The 26740-nt window shown below is 50.8% G+C and overlaps 1 protein-coding gene across 1 annotated transcript in view; it reads right to left on the bottom strand.

The window, feature by feature from the left end:
• Positions 1-3444: 3444 nt before the first annotated feature.
• LOC129712471 (suppressor of tumorigenicity 14 protein homolog) overlaps positions 3445-26740 on the bottom strand; it is a 116583-nt gene continuing 93287 nt past the window's right edge. Inside the window, exons 12-19 of the mRNA XM_055660940.1 lie at positions 24293-24397; positions 23235-23342; positions 22632-22745; positions 21992-22117; positions 21316-21499; positions 19810-20078; positions 14623-14759; positions 3445-5609 (exon numbers count right to left, since the gene is read on the bottom strand). Of these exons, the coding sequence (XP_055516915.1) occupies positions 5448-5609; positions 14623-14759; positions 19810-20078; positions 21316-21499; positions 21992-22117; positions 22632-22745; positions 23235-23342; positions 24293-24397 (1205 nt within the window). The 3' untranslated portion in view covers positions 3445-5447. The remainder of the gene's footprint in view (positions 5610-14622; positions 14760-19809; positions 20079-21315; positions 21500-21991; positions 22118-22631; positions 22746-23234; positions 23343-24292; positions 24398-26740) is intronic.

The following is a 26740-nucleotide window of genomic DNA, read 5'->3' as shown; positions in this document are numbered from 1 at the left end:
AGGAAAGACATTCTTGCCATAGAGGGAGTACAGAGAAGGTTCACCAGACTGATTCCTGGGATGTCAGGACTTTCATATGAAGAAAGACTGGACAAGGGGTCACAGTTTAAGGATAAGGGGGCAGTCTTTTCGGACAGAGATGAGAAAAACATTTTTCACACAGAGAGTGGTGAATCTCTGGAATTCTCTGCCACAGAAGGTAGTTGAGGCCAGTTCATTGGCTATATTTAAGAGGGAGTTAGATGTGGCCCTTGTGGCTAAAGGGATCAGGGGGTATGGAGAGAAGGCAGGTACGGGATACTGAGTTGGATGATCAGCCATGATCATATTGAATGGTGGTGCAGGCCTGAAGGGCAGAATGGCCTACTCCTGCATCTATTTTCTATGTTTTTATGTTTCTATGCTGTCTTTAGTGGCCTTGTGTCCTGCTTGAAATGGTATGAAACTGCACGAGTTTGGACCAGCATCACACGGCCCTTCAAGCCCTCCCGTGTGATGCTGGGACCCAACATATATATATCTATATTACTAAATCTCTGATCTTGACCGCTTTTGGCCCACTGTGCTGTGATTTCCGACAGAACGCCGCCGCCTACAGCCGTCATTTTTGGCCACCTCGCTCAGAGCCCCCCTCCGCCTTACGGGTGCGGAGGATTTTTCCCATCGATGACAAATCAGAGAGATATTAATGTTATAAAAAAGATTCACCATTCTCTCTGTTGCCCCTGCTGGAGAGAGGGGGGAGGAACTATAAAACCAGGAAGTGGTGTGCATCACTCAGTCTCTGCAATATGGATGAAGCCCAGCGTCACATCTCTCTGAGCTCTGAATAACACTGAACAAATGTCTACACAACTGTGAGTACCCTTAATGTGGTTTGAAAATGAAAATATGGTTTGTTTGAAGTAAAACGGCACTGCCTGCAAATGGTTGTTTGGGTGCTTTGGCTTGAAGTTGAAAGGCACTACTTACTGCAAATGATGGCTTGGGTGCTTTGACCTGAAATTGAAAGGCACTACGTACTGCAAATGGTGGCTTGGGTTCTTTGGCTTGAAGTTGAAAGGCACTACTTACTGCAAATGGTGGCTTGGGTTCTTTGGCTTGAAGTTGAAAGGCACTACTTACTGCAAATGATGGCTTGGGTGCTTTGACCTGAAGTTGAAAGGCACTACTTACTGCAAATGGTGGCTTGGGAGCTTTGGCTTACTGCAAATGGTGGCATGAAGTTGAAAGGCACTACTTACCGCAAATGGTGGCATGAAGTTGAAAGGCACTACTTACTGCAAATGGTGGTTTGGGTGCTTTGGCTTGAAGTTGAAAGGCACTACTTACTGCAAATGGCGGCTTGGGTGCTTTGGCTGGAAGTTAAAAGGCACTACTGCAAATGCACTTACTTCCTGTTTGCACTGTATATTGATTTTAGATAAAACGCTACTGCTTACGGCTGTGATTTTTGGCCATCTTACTTAGTCCCCCTCCGCTGAGCAGGCGCAGAGAATTCTTCCCATCAATTAAAAATAAAAGTGTTATTAGTGTTTAGAAAATGTTGAGAATCTCTCTCCTGTCAATCACGCCCTGAAAGCCACACCTTTTCCGGTGGGAGGGGGAGGGGTTATAAAACCCGGAAGTGTGGGTGTGGCTCAGTCTCTGCATGATGGGCGAGGGAGAGGTCATGACTCGGTCTGAGCTGTGAATCAGCTGAACACACTGAATGTCTACTGAACTGTGAGTTTGGTGTTTTGTGTGTGGTTTTATGGTGGTTTCACCCTGCATGAAATGGTATGAAGCTGCATTTGAATTTGGTGGCCTTGCACGCTGCTTGAAATGGAATTTCAAGGAATAGTCATGAGTCAACTGCCAGCCCACCAGCCGTGAGTGAGCTGCCAGCAGATCAGGCTTGAGGGACTGAGCTGCCACCCCAAGAGCCCATACCAGCGCTCCAGAAAGCCTCCCCCACTAGCCACCAATATTGGAATTGGTGGAGAGGTGGAATATTGCGTCGGGGGACCAGCCCTCCTGTGTGAAGATGGGACCCGACGGGTCCCACTTAGTCTAGTATATATATATATGTATAAACTGAACTTTTCTTTTCTCTTTAATTATATTGTTTACAAAGCTCCCCCGGCAGAAGGACGCTCCCCCCTCCCCCACCAGTCCCGCCTGAAGCCGTGCCCCACTGGTAATGTGGGCAGGAGCCTCTTGGTGTGAGCAGCTGCAACTGTGCAATGAGGTGAGTTGAGGAGCTTACAGTGTGCAGTTGGAACATTCCATCCACCATGCAGCAGCTGATTAGTGCTGCATCTTGAAAATAAATGTGGAAAGAAATTGATACTTAATTTTGGAAAAAGTACAACACACCAACTTCCCAAATTAGGAATATGATGGACATATAGCACGCCTTGGTCATTAATAAATATGACAATTCTTAGAGATACATCGTGCAATCATGTGATGCAGCGGTGCCGTAAGGATTGCCGATTTCAGTTCATGACGCGGATAGATCTACATCTCCGAATACAGATTTGAAAAATTCTCTTTTAAGGGGCCTTCTCTTCTATTGCTACTCTCCTCTTTCTCTCTTCCTTTTTTTATTTTTTATATACACACTAGCCACTTTTTTTCCCTTTCTATTGCTTTCTTTTTCTTGATCTGCTTACTTTTTTCTTATAACATAAAACTAGAGGTTGTACATGGAATGGATTACGGTATTACATAGTTGGCACCTAAAATTAGGCGCCACTGTACTGTTTTATGCTGTATTAACTTCTAATAAAATAAACAAAAAAAAAAATAATAAATAGAAAATAAATGTCAGGGGAGTCAGAACCTTCCCAAAACATTGGTCATTAAACTTTAGAGATACAGCGTGGAACAGGCCCTTCAGCCCACCGAGTCCGCGCCGACCAATGTTCACCCCATGCGCTAGCACCATCCTACACACTAGGGACAATTTAAAATTTACAGATGCCAATTAACCTACAAATCTGCACATCTTTGGAGCATGGGAGGAAACCGGAGCACCCGGAGAAAACCCACGTGATCACAGGGAGAGCATGCAAACTCCGTACAGAGAGCATCCATGGTCAGGATCAAATCCAGGTCTCTGGCCCTATAAGAGCCTCCAAAATGTTCAGTCTGCAAAGCACTAAGATGGGGAAAATGTGGACAGTCCATCATTCACCTCGGGCATTCGATGCCAACCTTGGACCCAATGCCATCTCTGCCAATCCCACAGTTGGCAGCTTGCAACCTGCAGCTTGAGGGAAAGACTATTTGTTTTTTAAGAGGATGTTTATGTATGTGGGTTGGATTTGGTTAAATCGCAGTGTTTGCATCTTAGTTGTTAGGTCCACATACTCTGTCAAGGAACAATATGACCCGTCACTATGGCCAACAGGGCAACAAGACACACGATAAATGGAATGAATCTCAGACGAGGCAACACACACTCATTTCCAGTTTATTTTTAGTAGAAAAATTTGAATATAAAACCACTGGTGAGCATGAAACTGACCACCAGTGTGAAAGCAGACAGTACAATGGAAGATGGTGGCACGTGTGTGAAAGGCACTTTGCATCCGTCTGTCCACAGGGCTACACAGACATCAGCACTGGCAACCACTGGCCGATCAGCTCAGCCAAAGGAACACTGTTCAGGACATTGAGGCACAGGGGCTATAGATGGGAGGAACAACTGCAGATGCTGGTTTACACCAAAGACAGACACCAAGTGCTGGAGTAACTCAGTGGGTCAGGCAGGATCTCTGGAAAGAAGGAATAGGTGACATTTCAGGTCGTCTAAATAAGAGTCTTGACCTGAAACGCCATTCCTTTTCTCCAGAGATGCTGCCCGACCTACAGACGGTAGAGATGGGACCAATGATCCATCTGCTGTGGGAACTCAGCGTGTCGAGCAGCCTCTGTGGAGGAGGGAGAAATTGTCAAACCCTGTGTCCGGGGGTTTCTACCCAAACCATCATCAATGTCTCTCCTCCGCAGATGCCGCTCGACATGTGGAGCCCCCGCAGCTGATTGACCGGTTGTTCTTTAGGGAGAGGGGTCAGTGTGGTGTGGGTATGCGGATTCCCCCCCCCCCCCCCCCCCCCCATAGTGGCACAGGGACAACAACAAACCCCTCACCATGTCCACATCATCGCCAACTGGTCCTCTGCACCAGGCTGTCAACATGGACTCACTCTAACTTCCTTCATGCTTCACATTTAAAACTTAGGGGGCAGAGGGGCAACGTGAACCGGCACGGCAACACCACGGCACGGCAACACCACGGCAACACCACGGCACGGCAACACCACGGCACGGCAACACCACGGCACGGCAACACCACGGCACGGCAACACCACGGCACGGCACGGCACGGCAACACCACGGCACGGCAACACCACGGCACTGCAACACCACGGCAACACCACGGCACGGCAACACCACGGCACGGCAACACCACGGCACGGCAACACCACGGCACGGCACGGCAACACCACGGCACGGCAACACCACGGCACGGCACGGCACGGCAACACCACGGCACGGCCACGGCAACACCACGGCACGGCAACACCACGGCACGGCACGGCACACCACGGCACGGCAACACCACGGCACGGCAACACCACGGCAACACCACCACGGCACGGCAACACCACGGCACGGCAGCACCACGGCAACACCACGGCACGGCACGGCACGGCAACACCACGGCACGGCAACACTCTCGACGAGACCAGAGGGCAGAGGGTAAGGGGGCAGAAAGATCCTGCAGCATGTGAGCAGACCCCTCACTGCACCAAGCACCTCCTCAAGCTGAAGTGTGCTGGGAGTGAAGGGAGAGGGGGTGAGGGAGACTTAGCGAGGTCTGCCGTGTACCATCCTCACACAGACTAGAAAAGGGTTTAACCCCAGTGCCACATTATGTACCTGACGGAATGGGAGCGCACACAGACAGGTCCCTGGTGGTCGGGATGGGTCTGGAACGTCACAGTGATACTAACAGACATGTAGTCCAGCAGATCATCCAGCAAATGACGCACGGACTTCCCTTCACAGAGTTTCAACAAGTGAGCTGAGGAAACTAAACTGCAGCTTGTGAGCAGCGCAGTCTGACCAAGCCCAGCCCAGGGGGGAGATGAGGGGAGGGTGGGTAATGAGTGGAGGAGGAGGGAGGGGGAGGAGGAGGAGGGCCACTGCAGAATTCCAGCTCACTGTACAAATCCCCTCATTCACAGACCCTCCCACCCCACCATCAGCATTTATTCAGAACACTAAATAACCAATCACCCCACACAATCTTCACAGACGGCATTGATTAGACGAGACTGTACATTATCTACAAGTTGGGCGAGTGTGGAGCAGATCCAGTGCCAGTGTGAGCTCCACACCACTACTCCGTGATGGGATGATGTTTGGGTACCCAGGCTGGAGTGAGTCCACATCTACAATCCAGTGTGTCCCTTGATCCACTCCCGGAACTTGGAGACCTTGGTGTAGACGCCGGGCTTGTTCTTCCTGGCACAGCCGTCCCCCCAGCTGACAATGCCGGCCAGGAACACCTTGCCATTTTCCTCCACGCTGGACATCGGGCCGCCAGAGTCCCCCTGAAACCACACAGCGAACGGTCAGTGCCAGGACCAGCGGACAGTAGCACGGGACAACACTGAACACGGCTGTCAGCACAAGCCCACACACCCTGCCCCTCTTCCCCTCCCTGCCACTCTGTGTCACTCCCCCCCCTCACTGCCACTCTGTGTCACTCCACCCTTCACTGCCACTCTGGGTCACTCCACCCTTCACTGCCACTCTGTGTCACTCCCCCCCTCACTGCCGCTCTGTGTCACTCCACCCCTCACTGCCGCTCTGTGTCACTCCACCCTTCACTGCCACTCTGGGTCACTCCCCCCTTACCTGACACTCTGTGTCACTCCACCCTTTACTGCCACTCTGGGTCACTCTCTACGATTGGAGACGGAGATGTCACCATTACAGTTAAACAAAGTGGACTATGGAGCCATGAGGGAGGAGCTGGCCAAAGATACCCTAGCAGGGATGACAGTGGAACAGCAATGGCAGGTATTTCTGGGAATAATACAGAAGGTACAGGATCAGTTCATGGGGAACAAGGAAATGGCAGGTGAGTTGAACAGGTTCTTTGGATCCGTCTTCACAACTTGCAGACGACACAAAGCTGGGTGACACAAACAATCTTCCTGATGTACTAGTGGCCAGAGGATCTGGGGTGTCGGAGGAACTGAAGGAAATCCACATTAGGCAGGAAATGGTGTTGGGTAGACTGATGGGACTGAAAGCTGATAAATCTCTCATGGTCTGCATCCCAGGGTACTTATGGAAGTGGCTCTAGAAATGGTGGACGCATTGATGATCATTTTCCAATGTTCTATAGACTCAGGGTCAGCTCCTATGGATTGGAGGGCAGCTAATGTTATCCCACTTTTTAAGAAAGGCGGGAGAAAGAAAACAGGGAATTATAGACCAGTTAGCCTGACATCAGTGGTGGGGAAGATGCTGGAGATAATCATAAAAGGTGAAATAGCAGCACATTTGGATAGCAGTAACAAGGTCGGTCAGAGTCAACATGGATTTACGAAGGGGAAATCATGCTTGACTAATTTTTTGAGGATTTAACTAGGAAAATGGACAAGGGAGAGCCAGTGGGTGTAGTGTACCTGGATTTTCAGAAAGCATTTGATAAGGTCCCACATAGGAGATTAGTGGGCAAAATTAGAGCACATGGTATTGGGGGTAGAGTGCTGTCATGGATAGAAAATTGGTTGGCAGACAGGAAACAAAGAGCAGGGATTAACGGGTCCCTTTCAGAATGGCAGGCAATGACTGGTGGGGTACCGCAAGGCTCGGTGCTGGGACCACAGCTAATTACAATATATATTAATAATTTAGATTTAATTGAACCCCTTGCTGAAAAAATAAGAACACATCCGGATATTTATGGTTATAATACAAAATACTCAAAGAATAAAATATCCCTATATGCCGATGATGTACTACTGTACATCACAAAACCACAAATTAGTATACCAAACATATTAAATTTAATTGAGGACTTTGGATCCTTTTCGGGATATAGAATAAATTGGAACAAAAGTGAAATTATGTCGATAAAACCAAAAGACTCAACACATCTTCGGAAATTTCCCTTTAAAATAGCTACAGAAAAATTCAAATATTTGGGAATTGAAATTACTAGAAATTACCAGGATATGTTTAAAGCCAATTATAATCCCTTACTCAAGAAATTGAATAATCTGATTAAATTCTGGAAAACACTTCCGATGTCCTTAATAGGCAGAATAAATGCTATTAAAATGGTTTTCTTACCACAAATTCTATACCTATTTCAATCAATACCTATATATCTCCCAAAAAAGTTTTTCAAAAAATTGGACTCAGACATTACAAATTTTATATGGGATTATAAATCCCATAGAATACAAATAGCACACCTTAATAAACGAAAAGGGCTGGGGGGTCTAGCGCTCCCTAATTTTATGTATTATAATTGGGCAGTAAATATTAAAAATATGATTCACCTGCTGGACAATTCTGCACAGCAGGCGGACTGGATGGTAATGGAAAAAGGGGACTGCTCCCCGAGTAATATAGGAGCGACCATCCTCTCACCAATAAATTTGAATAATAAAAATTATAATAAAAATCCAATTATACATAACACAATAAGAACATGGAAACAAATAAAACAGAATTTAAAATTAAGAAACCTATCTCTTTTAATACCAATAGTCAATAATCCATCGTTTAAACCCATCAATCATAGACAAATCATTTATACAATGGGAAAGAATGGGAATTAAAACGCTCGAAGATCTGTATGAATTGGGGAATTTACTATCTTTTCAACAACTACAACTGAAATATAATTTGAAAAATAACCAATATTTTAAATATCTTCAAATTTGTGATTATCTGAAAAAACACACAAAAGACTATCATAATATGCCTTCCGACTTATTGGATGAAGCAATCAAGACCAAGGCGGAATCAGCTAATTTAATATCGTACCTATATAATATCATTTTAAACATAGAAATACCCACAACAGATGGAATTAGAAAAGATTGGGAACAAGAATTAGCTATAAAAATCTCAAAAGAGACCTGGGATAATCATTTACTACAGGTGCATAAATGTTCGATCAACGTACGACATACGCTCATCCAATTTAAAACATTACATAGATTATATTATTCAAAAACTAAATTAAATAAAATCTTCCCTAATGTTTCACCAATCTGTGATAAATGCCTGTGTCAAGAAGCTACCATAGCGCACTCTTTTGTTTTTTGTACAAAAATCCAAAAATTCTGGTATGAAATATTTGATATTTTTTCAAAATTGATCAAAATAAAACTGGTACCAAAACCAGAATGGATTATCTTCGGAATATCGGAAGGTAACCCTGAATTAAACGTGTTTCAGAAGAATTTATTTAATTACGGGCTAATAATGGGAAAAAAGCTTATACTTAAATTCTGGAAAAATGCGCCGACACCAACAATAAAAATGTGGATATCAAATATGTTTGAAACATTACATCTGGAAGAGATGAGATTCCTCCTAGCAGGTAAAGCAGACCAATTCCAAAAGACGTGGTCTATGTTTCTGGACCTATTACAAGTATGAGGTGCAATAGTAATTTAAAAAAAAACAAATATATAAATAAGTGGTATCAGGACCTGGTAATGGGAGGTAAAACAACAAAAACAGACTTGGTTGGTAGTCCCCTTTCTGCGGAGTTTAATGTTATAATAGAGCGATTGTTTCTATTTTCTCTTTCTTTCTTTTCTAGGGTCTATTTTCTCACTTTACTTCCTTCTCTAACTTCTTTCCTAAGGGGCTTTCTTTTCCCAACACTCTTGCACTGCACGACTCTCTTGCACTTTCTTTACTTTCCTTACTTCTACCTTTTTCTTAAAGCTCAAAAAAAATGAAGCGGTACAAAAAATGTATTAAGATATATGTGTTGTGTAGGATTGTAATTTACCGTACTTCTAATAAAAAATTAAAAAAAATAAAAATAAATTTAAAAAAAAATAATTTAGATGAAGGGATTACAAGTAACTTAGGCAATTTGCAGATGACACAAAGCTGGGTGGCAGTGTGAACAGTGAGGAGGATGCTATGAGAATGCAGGGTGACTTGGACAGGTTGGGGGAGTGGGCAGATGCATGGCTGATGCAGTTTAATGTGGATAAATGTGAGGTTATCCACTTTGGTAGCAAAAACAGGAAGGAGGATTATTATCTGAATGGTGTCAAGTTGGGAAAAGGAGACGTACAATGGGATCTGGGGGTCCTTGTTCATCAGTCAATGAAAGTAAGCATGCAGGTACAGCAGGCAGTGAAGAAAGCGAATGGCATGTTAGCCTTCATAACAAGAGTTGATTATAGGAGCAAAGAGGTCCTTCCGTAGTTGTACAGGGCCTTAGTGAGACCGCACCTGGAGTATTGTGTGCAGTTTTGGTCTCCAAATTTGCGGAAGGACATTCCTGCTATTGAGGGAGTGCAGCGTAGGATCACAAGGTTAATTCCTGGGATGGCGGGACAGTCATATGCTGCGAGAATGGAGCGGCTGGGCTTGTATACACTGGAGTTTAGAAGGATGAGAGGATATCTTAATGAAATATAAGATTATTAAGGGTTTGGACATGCTAGAGGCAGGAAACATGTTCGCAATGTTGGGGGAGTCCAGAACCAGGGGCCACAGTTTAGGAATAAGGGATAAGTCATTTAGTACGGAGACAAGGAAACACTTTTTCACACAGAGAGTTGTGAGTCTATGGAATTCTCTGCCTCAAAGGGTGGTGGAAGCTGGTTCTCTGGATACTTTAAATAGACAGCTGGATAGGGCTCTTGAAGATAGCGGATTCCGGGGATATGGGGAGAAGGCAGGAATGGGCTACTGATTGTGGATGATCAGCCATGATCACATTGAACGGCGGTGCTGGCTCGAAGGGCCGAATGGCCTACTCCTGCATTTAGTGTCTATTGTCTATTGTCCCCCTCCCTGCTACTCCATGCTCTATTCCCCCACCCTCAGGGTGGCTCCACTGCCACTCCCTGAGTCTCCTCTTCCATGGTTCTTGGCCAAACCAAGGGTGAAACGTCCGAGTCTACATTTGCCTGTAACCCCACTTGTTGCATCAAACAATTCCCCAGAGGCAACAGCTGGCAGAAGAAGCTAAGCATCAAACCCCAAAGCTGCAGATACCTGACCTTGTCACACCTCCCCACAGTTCCAGTCACCCCATTCCTCATGAACCTCAACCATACTGTTAACCCCTCCCCACCCTCCCCTCCTCCGCTGCCCAGCCTGCCATGAACAACTCCACCCACTGCAGTAACGAGCTAGATTCCATGCTGAATCACTGCGCCCTGTCCCTCCCTCAATGCACTAGCTTATTCATCAACAGCAGAGAAACTCCGGTTGTCTAGAGAGCACACACAGGCCATGTCAGTGGTTGGTGAACTACTGGAAGAGATTCTCATGAACAGGATGCATCTATACTTGTAAAGGCAGATATTGATTAGGAAGACACTGTCCGACAAATGTAATTAGCTCCTTGATGAGGTAATCAATGTATTGGTGAGGCCGATGCAGTTGTGTGGTTTATGTGGACTTGGTCCAAAAGGAGCCCATGGAATTCATGGCAAATTAAATCCCAAATGGACTTTCTTTGTGATTGAATGCTGATGGCCATACGCAGACAAGAGGCTGGAACCCTGTGTGTGTTGCATACCTCCGACTTAAGCACCCTGTAGGGGATGGAGACGAATCCCGCACAACACAGCACTCATAGAAACATAGAAACTAGGTGCAGGAGTAGGCCATTCGGCCCTTCGAGCCTGCAACGCCATTCAATATGATCATAGCTGATCATCCAACTCAGTATCCTGTACCTGCCTTCTCTCCATACCCCCTGATCCCTTTAGCCACAAGGGCCACATGTAACTCCCTCTTAAATATAGCCAATGAACTGGCTTCAACTACCTTCTGTGGCAGAGAATTCCAGAGATTCAACACTCTCTGTGAAAATTGTTTTTCTCATCTCGGTCCTAAAAGATTTCCCCCTTATCCTTAAACTGTGACCCCTTGTTCTGGACTTCCCCAACATCGGGAACAATCTTCCTGCATTCTAGCCTGTCCAACCCCTTAAGAATTTTGTAAGTTTCTATAAGATCCCTCCTCAATCTTCTAAATTCTGGTAAGGACAAGCCGAGTCTATCCAGTCTTTCTTCATATGAAAGTCCTGCCATCCCAGGAATCAGTCTGGTGAACCTTCTCTGTACTCCCTCTATGGCAATAATGTCTTTCCTCAGATTAGGAGACCAAAACTGTACGCAATACTCCAGGTGTGGTCTCACCAAGAGCACACCTGCACAACTGCAGTAGAACATCCCTGCTCTTATACTCAAATCCTTTTGCTATGAATGCTAACATACCATTTGCTTTCTTCACTGCCTGCTGCACCTGCATTCCTACTTTCAATGACTGGTGTACCATGACACCCAGCTCTCGTTGCATCTCCCCTTTTCCTAATCGGCCACCATTCAGATAATAGTCTACTTTCCTGTTTTTGCCACCAAAGTGGATAACCTCACATTTATCCACATTATACTGCATCTGCCGTGCATTTGCCCACTCACCCAGCCTATCCAAGTCACCTTGCAGCCTCCTAACATCCTCCTCACAGCTAACACTGCCCCCCAGCTTCGTGTCATCTGCAAACTGGGAGATGTTGCATTCAATTCCCTCGTCCAAATCATTAATATATATTGTAAATAGGTGGGGTCCCAGCGCTGAGCCTTGTGGTACCCCACTAGTCATTGCCTGCCATTGTGAAAAGGACCCGTTTACTCCTACTCTTTGCTTCCTGTCTGCCAGCCAGTTCTCTATCCACATCAATACTGAACCCCCAATACCGTGTGCTTTAAGTTTGTATACTAATCTCTTATGTGGGACCTTGTCGAAAGCCTTCTGAAAGTCCAGACATAACACATCCACTGGTTCTCCACTATCCACTCTACTAGTTACATCCTCGAAAAATTCTATAAGATTCGTCAGACACGATTTACCTTTCATAAATCCAGCGTTTTCTGTCCCTTAGTGTTTCGCAGCTCTACCCATATCGATTCCACATCCTCCAAGCTAATGTCCTTCCTTTCTATTGCGTTAATCTCCTCTCTAACCAGCAACGCTACCCCACCTCCTTTTCCTTTCTGTCTATCCCTCCTGAATATTAAATATCCCTGGATGTTCAGCTCCCAGCCTTGGTCACCCTGGAGCCATGTCTCCGTGATCCCAACTATAGCATAATCATTAATAACTATCTGCACATTCACCATCCACCTTATTACGAATGCTCCTTGCATTGAGACATAAAGCCTTCAGGCTTGTTTTTACAACACTCTTACCCCTTATACAATTATGTTGAAAAGTGGCCCTTTTTGATTTTTGCCCTGGATTTGTCTGCCTGCCACTTTTACTTTTCACCTTGCTTCTACCCTCATTTTACACCCCTCTGTCTCTCCGCTCACACATTTAAGAAACCCTTTCCCTTTAACTCCATCCTCGACTATCCCATTTGACACCCCACCCCCCTTATTCAGTTTAAAACCACCCGTGTAACAGTGGCAAACCTGCCTGCCAGAATGCTGGTCCCACACCTGTTAAGATGCAATCCGTCCCTTCTGTACAGTTCCCCTTTACTCCAAAACAGATCCCAGTGATCTAAGAATCTAAATCCCTGCCCCGTGCACCAGTTTCTCAGCCACATTCAGGTCCCGTATCTCCCTGTTCCTGCTCTCGCCAGCACTCTCATCCCATCCGCAGTTAATTCACAAAGGCATTATAGGCAATAGACCAAAAACTGGTGAATGGGGCTCAATAGTTGGCACAGGCCTGAGGGGCCGAAGAGCCTGTTTCTGTCTTGTATGACTTCACCAGGAAGTCAGCAAGAATTCCAGCTACAAATACCGCATGCTTGATTCCAGGTTTAAAGTGTTGTGCTTTATTAAGTTTAACTGAATGAGAGGAAGGCAGTAACTGACCAAAATAGAGAGAGTACAGAGGAGATTTACTAGAATGTTGCCTGGGTTTCAATAACTAAGTTACAAAGATAGGTTGAATAAGTTAGGTCTTTATTCTCTGGAGCGCAGAAGGTTAAGGGGGGACGATAGAGGTCTTTAAAATGATGAGAGGGGTAGACAGAGTTGATGTGGACAAGCTTTTCCCTTTGAGAATAGGGAAGATTCAAACAAGAGGACATGACTTCAGAATTAAGGGACAGAAGTTTAGGGGTAATACGAGGGGGAATTTCTTTACTCAGAGAGTGGTAGCGGTGTGGAATGAGCTTCCAGTGGAAATGGTGGAGGCAGGTTCATTGGTATCATTTAAAAATAAATTGGATAGGCATATGGATGAGAAGGGAATGGAGGGTTATGGTATGAGTGCAGGCAGGTGGGACTAAAGGAAAAAAAGTTGTTCGGCACGGACTTGTAGGGCCGAGATGGCCTGTTTCCGTGCTGTAATTGTTATATGGTTATATGGTTAAAATCAAAGTGCAGGAAATGACCCCGTTTATAGGGACAGGGAGTGCGGACAGTCAGTCACTGAAGGTAGATGGGCAGTCTCTACTCGCTACAGAGCCACAGTAGGCCCACATACAACCCGCTGTGCAACTGAGGCAGATCGCAGGCAGTCAGCTAGTCTACAGGGGGCATGTGAGGGGTCTGGGACAGTGGAAGGGGCAGCAGGGGGCAGGTGAGTGGGACATGCATGGGCAAGGGGTGTGAGGAGGTGGGTGAGGACTCGGTGAGACACTCAGGCGGGGTTGTCTGACTCAATTTCTCCTCATCTGCCCCCTGGATGATGTCCCCGTTCTTTAGTAAGCATTTGTAGAAAAGACCTGCAGATTCTGGTCTAAATCAAAGATAGACACAAAATGCTGGAGAAACTCAGCAGGACAGGCAGCATCTCTGGAGAGAAGGAATGGGTGATGTTTTGGGTCGAGTCACTACTTCAGTCTGAATAAGAGTGTCGACCCGAAACGTCACCCATTCCTTCTCTCCAGAGATGCTGCCTTTCCCACTGAGTTTCTCCAGCATTTTGTGTCCATCTTTAGTAAGCATGGTTCCCCCCTGCTCCCCCCACCCACGTCTCCTCTGTGTCCCGTAGTTCTGCTCCCGCTCTCCCTGCCCCCATTCATACCTTGCAGCAAATGGGGGACTGAGTGGCCAAAGGTGCCAGGTAACCAGCAGGCCCCTGGGGTTCCATTGGCCAGGTGAGGAGTTGTGTGCCTCGGCCTATCTAGTTCATTGATGCCCCACTTCCACCAGGACCACCCACACCACAGCGAGGGTGGGGGACACAGGGGATTGAGCAGGAGAGTGCTGGTGGAGTGAGTGTACCTTGTGTGAGGAGCTGGGGGCAGGGCCTTACCTGGCACTCCCTCCTTCACAGTAAGGGTGCGTGCGGGCCACAGTACATATGGGGGGATTTGGCCAGGGGTGGGCAGATGGAGCGAGCGAGTGGGTCCCCAGTCCCTGCCGTACGTACCTGGCAGGCATCAATACCACCACTCAGGTAGCCGGCACACAGCATGCGGGTGGTGACAGTGCCACTCAGCAGATCGTTGCAGTTCCTCCTGCGGATGATGCGGACTTCAGCTTTCTGCAAGACTGTGGCCAACCCACCTGCAGCGAGAGAGAGAGAGAGAGAGATACAGCTGTGGCATCAACACTCCCCTTCCACACCCCTACTGACCGCCACTGCACCACACACGGGGCATCTGCCACAGCCGTGCCCACAGGCAGCGGGGCACCCACCCCCCCCTGCACCCACCCCCCCCTGCACCCACCCCCTGCCCCCATCCCCCCCTGCACCCCCCCCCTCCCCCACTCCCCCCTGCTCCCCCTTCCCCCCCCCCCCTCCCCCCCTGCCCCCCCCCCCCTCCCCTCCCCCCCCCCCCCCCCCACCCCACCCCCCCCCTGCACCTACCCCCCCCTGCACCCCCCCCCCCCCCCTGCACCCACCCCCCCCCTGCACCCACCCCCCCCTGCACCCACCCCCCCCCATGCACCCACCCCCCCTGCACCCACCCCCCCCCTGCACCCACCCCCCCCTGCACCCCCCCCCCCTGCACCCACCCCCCCCTGCACCCACCCCCCCCCACCCCATCCCCCCCTGCCCCCCCCCCCTGCACCCACCCCCCCCTGCCCCCCCCCCCTGCACCCCCCCCCCCCTGCACCCATCCCCCCCTGCACCCACCCCCCCCCCTGCACCCACCCCCCCTGCACCCATCCCCCCCCCCCACCCCCCCCCCTCACCCACCCCCCCCCACACCCCACCCCCCCTGCACCCCCCCCCCTGCACCCACCCCCCCGTGCACCCATCCCCCCCCTGCACCCACCCCCCCCTGCACCCACCCCCCCCCCCTGCCCCTTCCCCCCCCCCCTGCACCCACCCCCCATCCCCCTGCACCCACCCCTGCACCCACCCCCTGCACCCACCCCCCCCACCCATCCACCCACCCCCCCCCCTGCACCCATCCCCCCCTGCACCCCCCCCCCCCTTTCCCCCTCCCCTTCCCCCACTCCCCCCTGCACCCATCCCCCCCCCCCTCCTGCACCCCCCCCCCCTGCACCCATCCCCCCCTGCACCCACCCCACTCCCCTGCACCCACTCCCCTTCCCCCCCCCCCCCCCTGCACCCATCCCCTCCTGCACCCATCCCCTCCTGCACCCATCCCCCTGCACCCATCCCCCCCTGCACCCACCCCCCCTGCCCCCCCCCTCCCCTGCACCCACCCCCCCCCTCCCTGCACCCACCCCCCCCTGCACCCCCTGCACCCCCCTGCACCCACTCCCCCCACCCACCCCCCTGCACCCACCCACCCCCTGCACCCACTTCCCCCTGCACCCAGAGAAGGTGGGCAGCTTCAGAAGGATGGAAATCAGGACCACCCAGATTTCAATATTTCTGAAGAATAAAACACACAAACGGCTAGAGGACCTTAGTGGTTCAGGTAGCATCTGTGGAAGTAAATGGACAGAGAGAGAGGTGAACAGGGAACGAGGAGGGGTGGGAAGTGAACGGGAGGGGTCGTGACGGGTGGGAAGTGAACGGGAGGGGCAGAGAGGTGTCGAGAGGAGGCGAGGTGTTAAGAGGAAGATGTATCACAGTCCATCACACAGACCAGATCCGCATCATCACATTGCCTTGGGAACGTATCCGATAGAATCCAGCATCTTTAAAATGATGAGAGGGATAGACAGAGTTGACGTGGATAAGCTTTTCCCATTGAGAGTAGGGAAGATTCAAACAAGAGGACATGATTTGAGAATTAAGGGACAGAAGTTTAGGGGAAACATGAGGGGAAACTTCTTTACTCAGATAGTGGTGGCGGTGTGGAATGAGCTTCCAGTGGAAGTGGTGAAGGCAGGTTCGATTTTATCATTTAAATATAAATTGGATAGGTATATGGATGGGAAAGGAATGGAGGGTTATGGTCTGAGCGCAGGTAGATGGGACTAGGGGAGAATAAGTGTTCGGCATGGACTAGAAGGGCCGAGATGGCCTGTTTTCCGTGCTGTCATTGTTATATGGTTATATATCCCCCATCCCCCATGTTTGAATGCTGCACTGACTGGCTGACATTTTAAATTTCGTTGTACATGGTCCATGTTACAATGACAATAAAGAAACTATTCTATACTATTCTATTCTACCTCCTTCCCCATCTGCCAGGGGGCAGACAATACAAAATTCTGCAAGCTGCAGCACTTCCCCTGACGTCCACACTTGAATGGCCCTCTCATTTGCTTGCCATGAGTCCTACTCCATCAGACTGAAGAAGAGTCTGGACCCAAAACCCTGGCGGCACAGATGCAGCCTGACCCACTGAGTTCCTCCAGCATTTTGTGTTTTGCTCCAGATTGCCAGCAACTGCAGTATTTAGTATCTGGGTTTTGTAGGTGTGGTCTGTGCGGACTGAGCTAGACATACAGTGTTACAAGCCTGGTCTCCATACGGTATCCAAGGTCTAGCTCGCTGTGGGCCAGCTGATCCAATGAGGGCTTGTTTTATGGCAGGAAAATCAGTAAAAACAAGACTATTCAATTCAATATTCAATATTTATTCCATGTCATTTGAACCTCAGTGAAGCTCAAACAAAACTCCGTTTCTACAGCCATACAAACAAAGACAATTCCTACAAGTAACAAACAATTCAATTCACACAAACATCCATCACAGTGAATCTCCTCTTCACTGTGATGGAAGGTAAAGTCTTTTCTCTCCCCTGCACCATTTTTCTCCCGATGTTGAAGCCCCAGGCGGGCGATGGTAAGTCCCACGGCCATTAAGGCTGCGCCGGGCGATGTACGACCCCGCTCCAGGTCTAAATATCACAAAGTTGGAGCCCCGGTGGGCGTTGGAATGTCCCGCGGCCATTAAAGCCGCGCCGGGCGTTGTACGGCCCCGCTCCAGGCCGTTCCAACCCCGCGACCCGCGGGCTGGAAAAGTTGCGTTGCGGGAGCTCCGAAAAGCGGTCTCCCACCCGGTCCCGCGAGCTCCCGATATCACAGTCCACAGGCCTGCAGCTGGAGCCTCCGAGCTCCGAGTCGGGCTGCAGCAACGAGCCACCACCGCTCCCCAAGCTCCGAGGCCGACCAGCCCCACGATGGTAACTCCGCAGCTCCGCGACTGGAACCCCCAGGTCGTTCCGGTTGGAGGCCGCTACAAAGTGCTAGGCCCCAACGACAACGGACACCCGACAGAGAAAAGGTCGGGTCTCCCGTGCAGGGAAGAGATTTTAAAACGTTTCCCCCTCCCCCCCCTGCCCCCCACATATACACAGTTAAAAATCTGTCTAGAAATCTGAACTAATAACAGAAACTGCTGGTGCCACTCAACTGGTCAGGCAGCATCTGTGGAAAGAGAGTTATGGGCCTGTCTCACTAAGGCGACTTTTTAGGCGACTGCAGTCGCCACACGATCACCACATGTTGCCAGGGTGGTTGCCAGGGAGTCGCCTTCATGGGCGTGAGCAGTTCCCGCATTTTGGAAACTAGTCGCTGCCTCATTATGGTCGTCGTGAATTTTTCAACTTGTTGAAAAGTTAGCGGGGACTAGAATGAAGCCGCCATGGAGAGTAGCGAGAATTCTCGAGCTGTAGGTGGGTCGCCAGGAGGTCGAAGGTTGTAGCCGGTGCTGACGGGTGAATTTCATTGGCTCATTGGATAAAAAAACGTAAGCAGTAGTTTTCAGAACCAAGGATAACTAACCAGTAATCTTCTAGTTTAAGTTGCATTTATTACACCTATTTATATATGTACCTACTGGTGCAGTGAAACTTGAGTTACCATGCAGCACACAAATAAGATAAACACAACACTATAGTATTTAACATAAAACATCCCCACAGCAGAATCAATGGTGACGCGATGTTTCAGGCCCCCTTGCCGGGATGATGGAACTCCGGAGGAGTCAGAATGGAAGAATACTCTCAGCGGCTTGGATTTTCCGAATCGGCCGCTTCCTACCAGAGACCGTGGCTTCCGAAGTCCACAGACCGAGCTGGGCGGAGCGCCAACGCTGGCGATCCTCGGCGAAAGATCCCAGGCCTCCGCGATGTTAAAGTCAGCGCCGCAGAAGCTCCGCAGACCACAGCTCCACGGTGTTAATGTCAGCAGGCCCTCTGGAGCTCCAAAACTGCGATCCCGGTAAGGTATTGCCCACTCCGCAATGGAATTCACCATACATTGTGCTTTCACCGTCTTCAATACAGCTTCCTGTTCATCACATTGGCTTTGCACCGTGTGAATTTCACTCAGACAGCGCTCCCCACGCTTGCCCTGCCCCCTGCATGCATAACGAGCTGGTGAAGGAAGCAATGTGTGTGTGTGTGTGTGTGTGTGCGCGCGTGTGTGTGGGTGTGTGTGCGTGTGTGTTTGTGCGTGTTACACTCTGACAGCTGCCGTTCCAGTTGCTCGGTTTTTCAGGCGACTGCAGGCAATTTGACAGTCACTGGCAGTTGCCTGAAAAATAGGCCCATTAGCGTTTCAATGACGGGCCCTTCATCTGAGCATAGGATTTTTTCCAGTCTGGATCAACACCAAGAACAACAAACAGCTCACAGATCCACACAATACAAAACAAGACAGAGTGCTGGAGTAACTCAGCGGCACCGGCAGCATCTGTGGAGAGCATGGATTGGTGACATTTCAGGTTAGGACCCTTCTTCAGACTCACTCACTGACCCGTTTAGTTTAGTTTATAGATACAGTCGAGTCTGCGCTGACCAGCGATCCTTGCACACTAACACTATCCTACACACCAGGGACACTTGACAATTTTTACGGAAGCCAAATGAATCTACGAATCTTTGGAATGTGGGAGGAAACCGGAGCACCTGGGGAAAACCCAACCAGAAACTCCGTAAAGAGAGCACCCGTGGTCGGGATCAAACCCGGGCGCTATAAGGCAGCAACGCAAATGCTGCGCCACCGTGCCACCCATCTGCTGGGTTCCTCCAGCACTTTGTCGTTTCTTGTGAAGCAGCAGCTGCTTTTCCTTATGTAGAAACATTGAAAATAGGCCATTTGGCCCTTCGAGACATTCAATATGATCATGGCTGATCATCCGAAAGCAGTACCCCATTCCTGCTTTCCCCCCATATCCCTTGATTCCGTTAGCCCAAACAGCTATATCCAACTCTCACATGCTACAAGCAGCCCCACTCACCATCCTCGTGCACCATGCCCCAGCCGGTGATCCAGGTGTTTTTGCCGATGGGGAAGTCGTGAGCTGCCTCGGGCAGGCAGATGGGCTGCACTACACTGGTGAAGGACAGGGGCCGATCCAGCTCCAGCAGTGCTATGTCATTGTCAAACATCTGTGGGTTGTAGTTCTCGTGACGGATGATCCGCTTCAAACGCCTCTTCTGCGCACCATCCAGCTTGTGTTGGTCGTGCAAGCCCATGTAGGCTGTCCACGTGGTGTGGTCGGAGAATCTGCAACACACACATGGATCAGTGCCAGCCGGAGCCGGCAGTGACCGCACGGGAATGGGGATCGTGATGGAGCAGGCAGGGAGGGGGTGGGGGTGGGGGTGGGCAGGGAGGGGTGGGCAAGGAGGGGGTGGGGCTGGGTGGGCAAGGAGCGGTGGGCAAGGAGGGGGTGGGGCTGGGTGGGCAAGGAGGGGTGGGGCTGGGTGGGCAAGGAGCGGTGGGCAAGGAGGGGGTGGGCGGGTTGGGGATGGCAGGGAGGAGCGATAGGTAGGGGGGGCCAGTGGCAACGATGGGGGGGGGAGGGGCAGTGAAAAGTTGGGGATGGGTGAGCGAGCACTGGAGGAGAGGCAGTCAGGGCGAGCCGGTGGTGGGGCATTTTCAGAAAGCCACACGAGAGGCTGATAAGGAAGATGAGAGCCCATGGTATAAAAGGGAAAATAATAGCATGGATAGCAGGTTGGCTGGATGGCAGAAGGCAAAGAGTGGCAATAAAGGGGGCGTTTTTTGGTTGGCTGCCAGTGACTAGCGGAGTTCCACAGGGGTTGGTGATGGGGCAGTTGAGGGGATTAAAGGCTTTGTGGCCAAGTTTGCGGATGATATGAAAATAGGAAGGGCAGGTAGTGTTGAGAAAGCAGGAACTCTGCAGAAAGACATGGACAGTTGGGAGATGTGGCAGATGGAATATGATGTAGCAAAGCGTGGAATCATGTATTTTGGTAGTAGGATTAAAGGCGTGGATTTTAATCCCGCAAAGGGACTTGGGAGGATTCCCAAAAAGTTAACTTGCAAGTCGAATATGTAGTAAAGAAAGCAAACATAATTTATTTCAAGAGGGCTTGCATCCATAAACAGGGATATAATGCTGAGGCTCTATAAGGCACCTGTAAAACCACATTTGTAGTATTGTGAGCAACTTTGGGCACCGTATCTGAGGAAGGATGTGCTGGCTATGGAGAGGGCAGGGGGGGGGGCAGGATGGGCGGTGGGGGGGGATGGGGGATGGGGGGTGGGCGGTGGGGGGGGGGGGGGGATGGGGGGGGGGATGGGGGGTGGGGGGGGGGGATGGGCGGTGGGGGGGGATGGGCGGGGGGGGGGGGGGGAGGGGGGGCGGTGGGGGGGGGGGGGGGAGGGTGAGAGGGTGGGGGGAGGGGAGACGGTGACAGAACGAGATTGATATTGACCCTACCCTCCAATCCTGTGAAAGAGGGGAGTCTCTAACAGACGGCCGTGACCACCCTACCTGATGGTGCGTTCGTCCTGGAAGCAGTGCGCGGCGGACACGAGCCAGCGGGTGGAGATGACGGATGCCCCGCATATGCTGCCCTTGTCCTGGAAGTGTAGACTGACCTGCCATGGCCACTCGCCCACCTCTGCATCCATGCCACCCACAATGCGCGAGTGCTTGTAGGGTCGGATGCCGCAGTCTGTGGAAAACCCAGACATTACACCGGGCTCCCACCGCAAACATGCTACATCCCAACCCCTCAACCCCTAACGGCAATACCTCCAACGCCCCCCTCCCTCCACATCAACCCCCACAAACACCAACCCCAATCCTCCACCCCCCAACATCTCAACCCCCCCAATCCCCCACACTCCTGCTCTCCCGCGAGGACACACACTCGCAAAGGGACCCGCGCTCCCAGCCCCACACCGCTCCTCACTCTGTAACCCTCTCTGTGGTTGGGACCACCATTTACCCCTCCCCAGCACATTAAACCCCCAGAGAAGGCAGGAGAATGGAGTTGAGAGGGAGAGATAGATCAGCCATGATTGAAGTAGTAGGCTTGATGGGCCGAATGGCCTAATTCTGCCATGAACATGTACATAGGGCATTGCAGCACAGGCCCTTCAGCCCACATGGCCTGTGCCCACCATGATGCCCAAATCACCACACAGCCACAATGAACACTTACTGCAGTCGTGCTCGTCTGAGCCGTCGGGACATTGGTGGGTGCCGTCACACATGGCATTCTTCTTGCGGATGCAGGTGCCATCCTTGCACGTGTAGGTGTGCTCGCTGCAGGGCACCGTCATGTCAGCTGTGACAACAAACACATGGGTTAGGCATTGGGCGGCACGGTGGCCCAGCGGGTAGAGCTGCTGCCTCACAGCGCCAGAGATACGGGTTTGATCCTGACTACGGGCGCTATGTGTACAGAGTTTGTACGTTCTCCCTGTCACCTGCGTGTGTTTTCTCCGGGTGCTCCGTTACCACCCACGTTCCAAGGACCTTCAGGTTTTAGATTAATTGGCCTTGGTAAATTATCCCTAGTGCGTGGGAGAGTGTTAATATGCGGAGATCGCTGGCTGGTTTCCATGCTGTATCTCTAAACTAAACTAAACAACGACCCACCCAGTCCCAGTGTTGCCCAGTGGCCCAGCCACACTGTAGCATGGGCTGTAATGGGTTAATCCCCCCAGGAACCTCCCCCCAATGGGACAAACACCCTCCAGTGGCCGAGACCCAACCCCAGCAGCAAACCCGGGGTGGGGGAGAGTAGACACGAGGGGGGGGGAGGAGGAGGCGGTGTTGGGGGGAGGTGCGGAGCTCACTGTTACTGCAGCCCTCTTCGTCACTGTTGTCCCCACACTCGTTGACCAGGTTACATCGCTGCACCTCCGGGATACACTTGCCGTTCGCACACCTCATCTCACCAGCTTCACATTCTGAAAACCACAGCACATCTTACTGACACTACCCCCCCTCAGTCCTCCCTCACTCACTCCCTCCCTCCACTCACCTCCCACTCTCTCAATCCCCCCCTCTGTCCCTCCCTCACTCCCCCCTCCCCTCACCTCACTCCCTCCCTCCACCCTCACTCCCTCCCTCAGTCCCTCCCTCCCCCTCCACCCTCACTCCCTCCCTCACTCCCTCCCCTCCCCCACCCTCACTCCCCCCAGTCCCTCCCTCACTCCCTCCCTCAGTCCCTCCCTCCCTCACTCACCCCTCCACCCTCACTCACCCTCCATCGCTCCCTCACACCCCCACCTCCCTTACACCCACCTCAGTCCCTCCACGCCTCCCTCACCCCTCCCTCCCTCAGTCCCCGCACCCTTCCCTCACTCACCCCCTCCACCCGCCCGCCCTCTGCCTCAATGGGATGTGGAGAGAGGTGTGGAGACAGTGATAGCACTGAGAGTGCGGTGGGTACATACCACAATTAGCCTCGTCACTCTTATCTCCACAGTCACTGACCCCATCACACAACCACTGGTTGGACGTGCACAACCCTGTGCCGCAGCGGAACTGGTTACTGGTGCATTCTGCAGGGGAGCGAAGATTCATCAGCTTGGTACCAAGAATCCCTACATCCTGCCTCCTCCTCCCTCCCCCCCCCCCTCCCTTCACATCCACCCCGCTCCCCTCTATTACACGCACACTCCTGCCCTCCGGCCATAAATCCCGGAACTACAGAGGGGAAAGGACAGGCCATTCGGCCCATTCAGCATGTTCAGTCACATTCCGGGCGGGTTAGCTGTGTCTCTCGTTCCCTGCTAGTACAGTAAGGTTGTCAGTGATGGACCATTGATGAGGGTGGAAACAAAGCCCAAAACCGGTCCATGCAGCTCTCAGTCCCACCGAGCTGTCTACAAACTACATGCATCATGAGGTTAGTCGCTGACTGCACCAACTCCAAACATCTCAACTTACAACAGGAAGCAGTCAATTCTCTGCTGCTTTAACTGTGAGAAGCAGCAATTCCGTTTATAATTGTCACGTGTACCTTTTGTCTGCTGGGAGAGTGAAGAAGTGGCCAGGGTAATATATCCTTGATGATGCTGCTGGCCTTGCCGAGGGTATATACCTTGCGAGGTATAAATGTAGTCAATGGAAGGGAGGTTGGTTTGTGCAATGGTCTGGGCTGCGTCCACAATTCTCTGCAATTTCTTGAGGTATTGGCTGATCCCAACCAAGCTGTGATGCATCCTGATAAAATACCTTCTATGGCGCATCTGTAGAAGTTGGTGAGAGTTGTTGGGGACATGCGGGACTTCCTAAGCCTTCTAAGGAAGTCGAGGTGTTGGTGTACTTTCTTGGCCATAGGGGTGAACAAGTCCTCCAGCACTTCCCAAGATTCCACATCTGCAGTTCCTTGTGTCGACGTAATCCTTGATGGATTACTGTGATGTGAACCCCCCCCCCCCCCAACCACCCCCCCCCCCCCCCCCCCCCCCCCCCCCCCCCCCCCTGATCCAGTACTACAGACACCTACTACAGTTAATCTCATCGCTGCTGTCTCCACAGTCATTCCACGCGTCACACTTCAGGTCAAGTGCAATACAGCGACCATTCCTGCAGGCAAACTCCTCCGGGCATGCTGCAAGAGAAGACAAGAGAGAAATTACGGCCATTAGCAGCAATGTTTGTGAACAAAATGAAACACTCGAGGCTATCACCAAGCATATATGAAGAGGAAGGAAAAATACAGACATGGAGATTGTACACTCTTGCAGGGCGAGACTCAACCAGCAGACATGCAACATATTCAATTAAACTGGAAATCTGGCTGCTGGAAAGCTGAAACAAAAGCATGTAATGCTGGGAACTTTCACAGGGTCAGGCAGCGAATGTGGGGAGAGAAACAGTCAAAGCCTCCAATCAAAGGCAATGGAGTATCTTTGACCTGAAACATAGAAAATAGGTGCAGGAGTAGGCCATTCGGCCCTTCGAGCCTGCACCGCCATTCAATATGATCATGGCTGATCATCCAACTCAGTATCCTGTTCCTGCCTTCTCTCCATATCCCCTGATCCCTTTAGCCACAAGGGCCACATCTAACTCCCTCTTAAATATAGCCAATGAACTGGCCTCAACTACCTTCTGCGGCAGGGAATTCCAGAGATTCACCACTCTCTGTGTGAAAAAAGTTTTCCTCATCTCGGTCCTAAAAGATTTCCCCCTTATCCTTAAACTATGACCCCTTGTTCTGGACGTTCCCAACATCGGGAACAATCTTCCTGCATCTAGCCTGTCCAACCGCTTAAGAATTTTGTAAGTTTCTATAAGACCCCCCCTCGATCTTCTAAATTCTAGCGAGTGCAAACCGAGTCTATCCAGTCTTTCTTCATATGAAAGTCCTGACATCCCAGGAATCAGTCTGGTGCAACATTCTCTTTGTACAGATCTGTGTAGCGGTTTAATGATGCAGCGTTCTCCGACAACGCGTGATTATTGACCATCAAGATGCAAAGTCAACAGTTGTAGAGTTCATGGAAATGTGGGGCGACGAGTTGTTTAGTTTAGAGATATGTGGAAACAGGCACTTGGGCCCCCGGGTTCACACTGTCCAATGATCCCTGCACACTAGCACTATGCCAGTGACACTATCCCGGCACACTAGCACTATCCCCACACACTAGCACTATCCCCGCACTCTAGCACTATCCCCACACACTAGCACTATCCCCACACACTAGCACTATCCCCACACACTAGCACTATCCCCACACACTAGCACTATCCCCACACACTAGCACTATCCCCACACTAGCACTATCCCCACCCATCCCCACACACTAGCACTATCCCCACACACTAGCACTATCCCCACACACTAGCACTATCCCCACACACTAGCACTATCCCTGCACACTAGCACTATCCCCACACACTAGCACTATCCCCACACACTAGCACTATCCCCACACACTAGCACTATCCCCACACACTAGCACTATCCCCACACACTAGCACTATCCCCACACACTAGCACTATCCCCGCACACTAGCACTATCCCCCCACACTAGCACTATCCCCCCACACTAGCACTATCCCCACACACTAGCACTATCCCCACACACTAGCACTATCCCCACACACTAGCACTATCCCCACACACTAGCACTATCCCCGCACACTAGCACTATCCCCACACACTAGCACTATCCCCGCACTATCCCCGCACACTAGCACTATCCCCACACACTAGCACTATCCCCACACACTAGCACTATCCCCACACACTAGCACTATCCCCACACAATAGCACTATCCCCACACACTAGCACTATCCCCACACACTAGCACTATCCCCACACACTAGCACTATCCCCACACACTAGCACTATCCCCACACACTAGCACTATCCCAGTGACACTATCCCCACACACTAGCACTATCCCCACACACTAGCACTATCCCAGTGACACTATCCCCACACACTAGCACTATCCCCACACACTAGCACTATCCCAGTGACACTATCCCCACACACTAGCACTATTCCCACACACTAGCACTATCCCAGTGACACTATCCCCACACACTAGCACTATCCCTGCACACTAGCACTATCCCCACACACTAGCACTATCCCCACACACTAGCACTATCCCTGCACACTAGCACTATCCCCACACACTAGCACTATCCCCACACACTAGCACTATCCCTACACACTAGCACTATCCCCACACACTAGCACCATCCCCACACACTAGCACTATCCCCACACACTAGCACTATCCCCACACACACTAGCACTATCCCCACACACTAGCACTATCCCCACACACTCGCACTATCCCCACCCCCTACCACTATCCCCACACACTAGCACTATCCCCACACACTAGCACTATCCCCACACACTAGCACTATCCCCCCACACTAGCACTATCCCCACACACTAGCACTATCCCCACACACTAGCACTATCC

Source organism: Leucoraja erinacea, chromosome 32 (genome assembly GCF_028641065.1).
Source record: "Leucoraja erinacea ecotype New England chromosome 32, Leri_hhj_1, whole genome shotgun sequence".
Lineage (NCBI taxonomy): Eukaryota > Metazoa > Chordata > Chondrichthyes > Rajiformes > Rajidae > Leucoraja > Leucoraja erinaceus.
Note: the sequence above shows the minus strand (reverse complement) of the source record. Positions and strands in the feature narration are given on the sequence as shown.